The sequence below is a fragment of the Malus domestica genome, chromosome 14 (assembly GCF_042453785.1).
Source record: "Malus domestica chromosome 14, GDT2T_hap1".
NCBI classification, from domain to species: domain Eukaryota; kingdom Viridiplantae; phylum Streptophyta; class Magnoliopsida; order Rosales; family Rosaceae; genus Malus; species Malus domestica.
Genome location: NC_091674.1, coordinates 24809925 through 24820979, shown reverse-complemented (window position 1 = coordinate 24820979; position 11055 = coordinate 24809925). Strand labels below are relative to the sequence as shown.

The following is an 11055-nucleotide window of genomic DNA, read 5'->3' as shown; positions in this document are numbered from 1 at the left end:
ATAGTAAATTGACTAATCGACTTTAGTTTTAATTCATTTTTTGTATAGATGATCTTTACAAAGTGATTTATAATATGAACGGCTTTGATCATAAGCAAAAATCTCTGTAACTCGAACATGAAGAGTTTTGAGTAAGAATTCATACTCATTCTTAAGTAGCCAAGCATTATCCACAACAAAATAGCTCCGAAAATTGGTTATACCTTCCATTTATAATTTTCCTTACAAAGGCTTATATTGTGTAAACCATATAATTCCTTTGAAAGATATGCATTGTATCTAAAATTTAGTTTTCTCAAAATAAATTAAAGCAAACCAATCATAATTTAATATTTTAGAACCCAAATATGCGTTTGACATATTTAAAAAACACTTGAGACATATATTTGATAGTCATGTTTGGAAGTGACCTTAGAATGACTGAAATCGGTTTTGGTGAAAGTCTTTTGGGTTACAAAAACACTACAAGTGCATTTTGGAAGAAGCTCGTTAATGTGCTTTTTGTAGGAGTACTTCAAAATGTTTTTTTAGGATTTACTTGCGTTTTTATTAATGATTGATTCCAAGTATAATTTCTTCGAAGCATTTTCAATCATTTAAAAACCACATCCGAACACATATTTGTACATATCAAATGCTCTATGTTAATTCACATCTATGTTAGTTCTAGTAATGTATCTAATGTAGAACCCTAAATTATTTGCAAAAGAGATATATTATGCCTATGTGTTTGCCTTTCTTTGCATGAACATATCTTTGGGGTCATGACAAACCCCAACCCGGAATGTCCACTAGGACTCCGAATCGAGCTGTGTTGACCGACACCTAAAAGATGACGAAGTCATAAAGTATAATGATGTGGAAAATGTGAATAAATTTAAACCTAAAAGTACCTAACGGCAAGAGTGCGCTGTGAACGGGGATGAACCCATTTCACATGCGACGTCAGAGCATAAGTAAAGTACAGTAGTGTGGGTAAGGATCATACCCTCAAAGGTAGCCACATATACTGAGATTCGCCACGAATCCTCATCAATACGAACTTTCAACGGCTAAAACCTGGAGGGGCGCAAAACAACAGTGAATGGGCCTGAAAATAAAGTTTTTAAAAAAATCTTTTGAAAATGTTATAACCCCTCACCGTAAAACCTGTATAATTTCTCAAAAAATAATAATACATAGGTATATAGAAATCATGCTCGAGAGTAGTGAAAACCAAGTATATGCCATGTCAAGTATCTCAGCAATGAAATAAGTAAGCCAGGTGAAATAAATCAATGTAAAATGACATGTCAGCTAGAGTCACCTAATGCAACCTATATGGCTGAACCTATTAGCTCATTAACCAATTCCTTCACACGAGTCGGAACCACCTATTGTGGTATGTACGACAGGGCTAGGTGTAAATAAGTACACTCAAGAGCTACGATCACATAAAGCCTGTGTGAATAATCGCGGGTCATCTATGAGTCGGAACCACCTAATGTGGTATGTACGATAGGACTGTGCACCAAACTTGGATCCAAGGTAAGCGTGCGGTGCTGGAGGTGAACATCACGTAAAGGACTGTGCCCTGGCCACGGACGGGAGCATTAACACCGGGGTGCAGGATAATGAGTTCTATACGCATCTACGTATAACCATAACCAATGCAACCACTAACATCATACAGTACTCACCTGAAACTTACATGGCCTTCGCAGCGTCATATAATAGTATGCATATATATACCAATGCATATAATAAAATGAAATGCAAGCATGACATGACATTTAAAATAATACGCCCGTTTAAAACAGTTTCTGGGAAAATGTAAAGCATATATACACATATATAGGAAACCAAAAACCCACTCACCTAGAGTCCACGCTACAACTCCTTGGCACAAACATCAAGGTGTCACGAACGATCGGCGCCTAGAATAATTATTAAATCATGTCTTAGAATTCTTATCAATAGAACATGTAACCAAAAACCCACTCACCTAGAGTCCGTGCTACAACTCCCTAGCACAAACATCAAGGTGTCACGAACGATAGGCGCCTAGAATAATTATTAAATCATGTCTTAGAATTCTTATCAATAGAACATGTAACTTACATATTCTATTCGAGAAGATTTATCATTCGAATTCCCGATCCGTAAGTCTCTAATATCCTCAAATATTACATATTATAACGTATCAAAGTTTGGTGACGATCAAATGGTCAAATCGTCGATTGTTATAATAATTAAGCGGCGGACCTTAATGGAACTACGTTTAAATGACGGAAATTCATCAATCGGACTTCACCAATGGAATCAAGGTGTTTGTACCATACTTGACCAATCCCGAAACTACCGAGCACCGGCCAACGCTATACTGTCAAGGACCCAGAAGAGTTCCCCTCCGACCAGGAGGCCAATCACTACTCGACACGTGTCAAGATTAGAAGCCAATCAGAGCGCAGCACGTGTCAACATCAAGAACCAATCATAACATGACACATGTCAATGTGACAAAGCTACAAGTTTTTCTATAAATAGGGGTCATTCCCCCACAATATTGCCTAATGCCATTTGTGTTAAATCATTCACAAGAACTCACTAAATTGAGAGCTTGATCCTTTGTACTTGTGTAAGCCCTTCACTACTAATAAGAACTCCTCTACTCCGTGGACGTAGCCAATCTGGGTGAACCACGTACATCCTGTGTTTGCTTCTCTGTCTCTATTTATTTACGTACTTATCCTCACTAGTGACCGAAGCAACCAAGCGAAGGTCACAAAACCTGACATTTTCTGTTGTACCAAAGTCTTCGCTGATTTTGTGCATCAACATTTGGCGCCGTCTGTGGGAACCGACACTTATTCCTACTCTCTTCAGCTGTGTCAAGCTGGTTTCTATCATTCGTACACTTTCTTTTGACCAGGCATCCCTCTCCAACATGGGAAGCGAAGGAAGCCACAGCACACAGAATGACACCCCCCTTGCACATAGTGCGAAACAACGAAAGAATGAAGGAAAACGAGTTCTTCTTCAAGCTAAAGTCGATGAGTTGGAAGCTCAGAACAACAAGATAGCAATGAGGAATGAGGTCCTCCAGGAGCAATATGAGAAGCTCTTCGAGACACTCCACGAAGCTAGGCAAGCTCAAACACGCGAGCTTGTTGCCCCCGTGGAAGTCAACCATCAACTGGGTGCCCTCCAACATGGAGGGTCACATGCATTCGACATAGATATCCCTGATAGGGAACAGATTACCCTCGACTTGATAATCAACATGAGGCTTCTCTTAACCCAGTTGCTTCGACCCGAACCATGAGAAGTGGAGGGAGACACCTCTTTGCTGAAGGGGCAGAAGGATCGAAAGCCGTCTTTCGCGATTGTCGGGATTTCCTGAAGCAACGTCGAGAGAATTCCATCCATATAAGCTCAAAGATTAATGACCCAAGGATTTCTGAGAGACTCGGTCCCCTGCCACGGCCCAAGCCGGCCACCAATTTGGGGAATGGGCAACAAGTCCTAGAGAGACATGAGGGTACAGGGGACTCAGAGGTGTTCCGACAGACATACCCTGGAAGCCAGTACAGCGAGTCCAGGGAAAAATCACATGCCCTTAATCAAACCTTCCTAATTCCAAGAGGAGATGGAGATTTACGAAAGAAAGCTCCAGTGACACATAACTCCACTCAGGACCCCCTTGTCCTACAACTTCTTGAGGAAGTAAACAAGTTGAAGGCTGAACGTCAGGCTGAAATACCTGACTGGAACCAACCCAGGCCTGGCCCTCTTACAAGGAGGATCCTCAACACCCCTCTTCAAGCAAAGACAAAGCAGAAGCTTGGCTTGCAACTTTATACTGGGAAAGAGGACCCGATTGAGCACCTTAACCTCTTTGAGTCCACCATGGCATACCGGATGCACACCGACGAAGAGCGATGTCTTCTCTTCCCCTCCACCCTCTCTGGCGGAGCTCTAAATTGGTATTGTCGTCTTACACCTGAGACGGTAGACTCATTTGAGGAATTGAGGAAACTATTTGTTTCCCAACACATTTTCCAAACCGATCGCTTGCACTCTGCAGATGACTTGTACACTATCCGCCAGAAGCCAGACGAGTCATTACGTATGTATGCTGGCCGCTTCAGCCATGAATACTCCCGGTGTGCCGAGGCAGACGACAAGACTGCCCTCAAAGCCTTCACGGCAGGCCTACGTGATTGTTTCTTTAAATACATGATCAATGCCAATACTTGGAAGACTTACTCTGAGGTGATGGCGCAGGCTTATAACCATGCCTCCGCCGAGGCAAAGACATATCAGGAGAAACCCCCTACAACCATCCTTTATCAACAAGTGGGAGGTGGAAGCCAGACTCACCTAAATGAGAAGACCTCGACTTCCCAAACAGCAGTGGCACCTCCCCATGCCTTGCATAATGCTTCACCGAATCAACAGACATATCAATTTCAAGGCAAGAGGAAGGATTTCCATCCTCACCACTCTCCTTTCAGTAAAAAGAGTAAGGGACACTATCCCGATAACCAAGGGTATCGCCACAATAACGCTCGCCCCCAGGCAGTCAATGCAGTGGGTCAAACCCGCGTCAAGATACCCCCTACCCCAAGGTATGAGACATACACGCCCTTGAATGCCACATGCGCGGTCATTTACCCCAGCATAGCTCACCTGATACCAAAGCCAAAGCCGAGGCACCCAGATTACACGCCCCCGAATAACGCGGGCACGTTTTGTTGCTACCATGAGCATAACGGCCATGATAGCGAGAAATGTATCATCCTCCGTGATCGTATTGAAGCTTTGGCACGAGAAGGAAAAATTGATCAATTCCTTCTTCACCCTCAAAGGGATAACCGTAACCAACGCCAGGTGAATGTCATATATTCCATAAGCGGCGGCACACCCATATCTGAATCTTCCAATAGGGCCATGAAAAACAGTGAACGAAGTCTGAGGCCTGGTCACCAAGTGTTTCACGTGGAAGACATCAGGGGAGGGAAGTATCAAAAACCTAACTGGGATCCGATATGTTTCTACCCTGAGGAAGAAAGAGGCATCATCTACCCTCATAACGACCCATTGATCGTGGAGGCTCACATAGCCAACTTTGATGTTCGACGAATCCTCGTAGACACAGGGGCTTCGGTCAATATCATGTTTGCCGAAGCTTTCAGGGCACTCAGTGTAGCTGAACACTTGCTCGATCGCTCGATTTCTCCTCTGATAAGCTTCTCCGGTGATATCGTGCAACCCTTAGGGAGCATACATTTACCCTTTACTATTGGTACAGGCCCTTACACGGCTACCATTACCACTAACTTCCTAGTGGTTGACTGCCCAACGGCATACAATGTCATCTTTGGGCGCACAGGCATCAATGATCTCAAGGCTATGGTATCCACGCATATGCTGTTGATGAAATTTCCAACCCCCCATGGCAACGGCTACATCAGAGGAGATCAGCTTAGTGCACGATCATGTTACAACACTTCAGTTAAGCAACAACACTTGCCCGGACCTAAGGAAACCCTGTCTGTACATGACCAAGTCACAAAGACCAGCCTAGATGGATTTTCCTGATAGCAACAATCAACCCGATGATCCTCGAGATGACTCTTTCACCCGGCAAGCCCAACCTGCTGAAGAGTTGGAGAAGGTACCTATCTCAAGAGATCATCCAGACCGCATGGTGAATATTGGCACCACATTGTCACCACCCCTTCGGTTAGCATTGATATCTTTTTTGAAAGAGAACACTGAAGTCTTCGCCTGGTCATATGAGGACATGCCAGGCATCTCTCCCGATGTCATCTGTCATCGTTTGAGTATTGACCCCAAGATCAAGCCGGTGAGACAGAAGCGAAGATCTTATGACGCTGAACGATACGAGGCAATGAAAGCAGAAGTTGAAAAACTCAAAGGCATAGGCTTTGTCCGCGAAGTCAATTACCCAACATGGGTAGCAAATGTGGTCCTTGTTAGGAAAAATCCGACCAAAGAAAGTCTTTCGCTTCAAAAGGTCTTGTGGAGGATGTGTGTTGACTACACCGACCTAAACAAAGGGTGTCCGAAAGATAGTTTCCCTCTTCCTCTTATTGACAGGCTTATAGACTCTACGGCAGGGTGTGAGCTCTTGAGCTTTATGGACGCTTATTCAGGATACAACCAAATCCTCATGAACCCCTCAGACCAAGAACACACGGCCTTCACTACTGACAGGGGACTATATTGCTATAAAGTCATGCCTTTCGGCCTAAAGAATGCAGGAGCAACTTATCAGAGACTGGTCAATTCAATGTTCGCCGAACAAATTGGGAAGAACATGGAAGTTTACGTTGATGATATGCTAGTCAAAAGCAAACATGCTGACCAACACATCACCGACCTATCTGAAACTTTCACCATTCTAAAGAGGTATCGAATGAGGTTGAACCCCAACAAATGTGCCTTCGGCGTGGGCTCTGGCAAATTCTTAGGCTTCATGATTAGCCAACGAGGCATTGAAGCTAACCCTGAAAAGATCAAAGCAATCCTCGACATGAAAGAGCCAATAACTTCAAAAGACATCCAAAGCCTTACTGGCAAGGTGGCAGCCTTAACCAGATTCATCTCTAAGGCCACGGACAGATGTGCTCCTTTCTTCAAAGCACTCAAGGGAAATAAGAAGTACATTACATGGACGGAGGAATGTGCCAAGGCATTCAGGAACCTCAAAGAGTACATGAGTAAAGCCCCTCTGCTCTCCAAACCAGAAGTTGGTGACACTCTCATCATCTATCTATCGGTTTCGGCTTCAGCAGTCAGTTCTGTTCTTATTCGAATGGACAGTGGTGTCGAACGGCCCGTCTACTACGCTAGCAAGGCCCTACAAGATGCGGAGACACGATACTCCAACATTGAGAAATTAGCTCTAGCATTGGTCATGTCTGCTCGGAAACTTCGCCCTTATTTCCAAGCACACGCCATCATCGTGCTTACCAATCACCCTCTTCGACAGATACTCCAGAGTCCTGACACGTCTGGACGAATGATCAAATGGGCGATAGCATTGGGTGAGTTTGACATCTCCTACCAACCAAAACCAGCCGAAAAAGGCCAAGCAGTAGCAGATTTCATCGCCGACTTCACATATCCTGTTGACATTGCTTCTACACCTGAAGCAGTAGCTTCATTACCATCGGAAGCTCAGAAAGTAGAATCAACGACCTCAGCATGGAGTCTGTATGTTGATGGCTCATCCAACCAACAGGGCTGTGGAGCGGGACTAGTCTTGACTACGCCCGACAAAGTAGCAATGGAGTATGCTCTTCGTTTCAAATTCAAGGCATCAAACAATGAGGCCGAGTATGAAGCCCTTCTAGCAGGATTACGTTTGGCCAAACACCTCGGGGTTAAACAAATTGATATTTTCAGTGACTCCCAATTAGTGGTCAACCAGGTTACCAACAACTTTGATGCTAAGGACAGCTCCATGGCAGCATATCTTGCGCAAACACAACTTTTGCTCAAGCACTTCCACTACCAGATCACCCAAGTTCCTCGAGCGGCAAACAGTCATGCAGACGCCCTGGCTCGCCTCGCCTCAGCTGTGGAAGACAAGATTGGAAGAAAAATTCATGTCGAACTGTTGACAACACCAAGCACCATGGCCGCAGAAGTATGCAACTTACAACATGGGGATAGTTGGATCACCCCGATCTATAATTTCCTTGCTCATGGCACCCTCCCAAATGATAAAGTTCAGGCTAAGCAAATTCGATACAAGTCTACCCGCTACCTGATCATCAATGATCAACTCTATAAGCGAGGTTTTAGCCTGCCATACTTAAGGTGTCTTACGCCTGCCGAGGCGGAAATCGTCCTTCGGGAAATACATGAGGGAGTCTGTGGAGATCATGCTGGATCTCGGTCCCTAGCACACAAGACTTTTCGCCAAGGATATTACTGGCCAACACTCCACCAGGATGCCATCAAAGTATCCCGCTCATGTGACAAATGTCAACGATATGCAACTATTCCTCATTCCCCTCCAGAGCCTCTTACTCCTATGATCAGCCCTTGGCCCTTCGCCCAGTGGGGACTTGATTTGATCGGCCCAATGCCGGCAGGGAAGGGCAAAGTCTGTTACGCAGTCGTTGCAGTGGACTACTTCACAAAGTGGGCCGAAGTAGAACCCTTGGCAACCATTACTGAGGCAAAGATAGAAGACTTCGTGTGGAAGAACATCCTTTGTAGATTCGGCATTCCCAATGCGATAGTCACTGACAATGGGCGACAGTTTGACAACAAGAAGTTCAGGTTGTTCTGCTCTAAGTTCAACATCAACTTATGCTTTGCCTCTCCAGCTCATCCCCAGTCTAATGGACAAGTTGAGGCCATCAACAAAATAATCAAGCGCACTTTGAAAACCAGCTTGGACAAAGCTAAAGGTTGTTGGCCAGAATTTGTACCCCAAGTTCTTTGGTCATATCGCACTTCATATCGGACTTCAACAGGAGAAACTCCATTCTCACTTGCCTTTGGCACAGAGGCGGTTGTCCCTGTTGAGCTCGAGCAAGCAACATTCCGAGTCCAGAACTACATTCAAAGTGAAAATGACAAACAACTCACCCTCAACTTGGATTTAGTCGAGGAACACAGAAACCAAGCTCACTTGAGGAATGTCGCCTACAAGCAGCGCATCTCCAACTATTATGACTCTAGGGTCAAGCCTCGTTCTTTCAAAATAGGAGACTGGGTCTTAAAGAAAAGATTACTCTGCGACAGAGTCCCGAGTGAAGGCACACTTAGTCCAAACTGGGATGGACCGTATGAAGTCATTGGCATCAGTCGCCCTGGCTCTTACACACTTAGAAGCTCCGATGGCAAGACCCTTGGCCATCCATGGAACGCTGATCACTTGAAGTACTACTACAAATAGACTCACGATGTACAAGTGTTGAGCTATAGCCGTTCGGCATCCTATGTAATGAAGGCCATTTGGCAATGAATTCAATAAAGAGGTAATTTAGCCAACTCAGCCCTCACTCTTTTACATTCCTAGCAATGGAACACTCAAGTGTTGAAACCTCAAAGCAGATATATCCAACACGAAACAAAATCTAAGTATGTGTCGACAAGACTATACAAAGAAAGGAACAACCAAACAAGGGCTTATATCCAAACAATAGATCTATTCATACATAGCCAAACATGCATTAATAATAGTGCAAACACTCATAAACACCTAAAATCCAAAACTCTCAAGCTTATAACATGGGCACATGTTATACACACATCAGACTACTACATCCAGAATACATGCAGATAGTAAAGACACTGCTATTCATTCTCATCTGAAGCCGAACCCCTGGCAGTATCACTCCGCGTCCTACCATCATCCTCTGCATCCCCAAGACCCTCTTCACCATGCTGAGTCTGTGCATCAGCACTACCTTCATTATCAGACTCATCTTCGCTGCTAGGATCAACAGCAAGGACAAATGTCTCGCCCTTTCGATGATGCTCATCTATATCTTCGTGGTATTTTCGAAGAATGCTCCCATCATCATAACGATCAAGGACGGCCATCCATTTCCTTTTTTCAAAGCGAGTTTCTTGAGCACAGTGGGGTTTAATAGCAAGATGAAAGGTCAAAGAACTTAAGTATTCTTGCACAGCAGCCTCCCTTTCAGTTGGAATGCTCTTCTCCAGTTCAGAAATCTCAACTAAGGCACCATCCAATTCTCCCCTAACCTTGGATACCTCCAAGGTAGCCACCTCCAACTGTTTTTTAGTTGCCTCAAACAATTTCTTAAGCCTTAAGTTCTCACTATTTCGCCTTTTCAAGCTCTCCATGGTTTCGTCCTTCAGTTGGAGAGCCTGAGTCAAAAGTCCCTTATTCCTTCGGGCCTCGTCCACAAGCTGCTTATTCTCCTTCAGTTTTGCCTTGTACCGCTCAACCTCTTGCAGTCTGTCGTGATACTCGGCCATGACCTGCATGGCAAGACGATCATCACTACCTAAATAATGATAATAAAGAGGAAAAAGTAAGGAAATGACAAAGTAACACTCACATATGAAGACAGCTTCAACATCCGGTCGCAATCCGATTCATCCTTAGCTAAGGGCTCTCCGAGCTCATCAAAGGCGAATCGACGCCCTGCCAAGCAATTGTTGATATCCCCAAAATCCTTTGGCCGCGTGGCAACCCTCAAGTCCTTCCACGGGACACTGCCAGCTCTTTCCTTGCCTTTCCCCTCATGGCGGGAACCGGGATCATTTTCCTGGACAGTGTGCTCCATAGTAAGAGGATGAGGCAACAGTCGGCTCCCTTCTCCTACAACTACGGCAGCAGCATTTTCAACGGCCTCGACTCCAGTCTTCCTAAAGGCAGGCCCCTTAAGGACCCCATCTTGGGACTTAGGTCTAACGGATGGTTCCCCTCGGAACTTATGAATTTTCTTATGCGGTAGGATGTCTTCCGAAGGAACTAACACTGGTGCTCTCCTTTTATGGGTGCTAGTCCCTGTTTTCTTGCTTACCTTCTCCACTGCATAAGGAAAATCAAAATAAGAAATACAACTTTCCAAATAAAGTAAGGAATTGAGCTAAGTTTACATGAAGGATACAACTTACTCGACCGTCCCTGGCTCTCGGAAACTAAGGGTTGGAAACCGTACCGACGAAATAAGGGTCGTAGCTTGCTTAAGTGTCTATCCTCTTTGGGCACCCTCAACACCTTCTCTATGTCAGATAGCTCCTGCCCAAACAGTTGGATGGTGCCCCGCGTCACTACATGAAACAAAGTGTTAGAAGCAAGAAAAGACCACAACAAATAGCAAATAGTACGAACGGTTGATACGTTACAACCTACAGTCTGGAAGTGAGTAAGCACACGTCGCTCAGGCGTGACACCCTTATCATACTCCCAATCATTATACAGAAAGCACCAACGGTTTTTCCATGTGTAGTATGCCTTTTTCTTACCATACACAATACGCTCTCTCTCACTCCGACATGCACACTCGGCATAACCAGTGCATGATTTTGCTGGGCGCATCTTGTAACAGT

General features: G+C 44.6%; 1 protein-coding gene across 1 annotated transcript; it reads right to left on the bottom strand.

Annotated features, from left to right (window-relative positions):
* Positions 1 to 762: 762 nt before the first annotated feature.
* On the bottom strand, positions 763 to 10815 carry LOC139191245 (uncharacterized). Its single transcript, XM_070811822.1, has 4 exons — positions 10621 to 10815; positions 10059 to 10534; positions 9661 to 9978; positions 763 to 825 (listed from the first exon to the last, which is right to left on the bottom strand). Coding segments are annotated over exons 1-4 (858 nt in total). The 5' UTR covers positions 10622 to 10815.
* Between the last annotated feature and the right edge of the window lie 240 nt (positions 10816 to 11055).

What these genes read in the sequence shown, in the direction of transcription:
- LOC139191245 (XM_070811822.1), bottom strand. An exon ending in TGTTGAAGCTGTCTTCATAT is followed by an intron (nt 9,979 to 10,058) that starts GTGAGTGTTACT and finishes CTTGCCATGCAG; the next exon opens with GTCATGGCCGAGTATCACGA. An exon ending in CAACTGAAAGGGAGGCTGCT is followed by an intron (nt 826 to 9,660) that starts GTGCAAGAATAC and finishes GTCATCTTTTAG; the next exon opens with GTGTCGGTCAACACAGCTCG.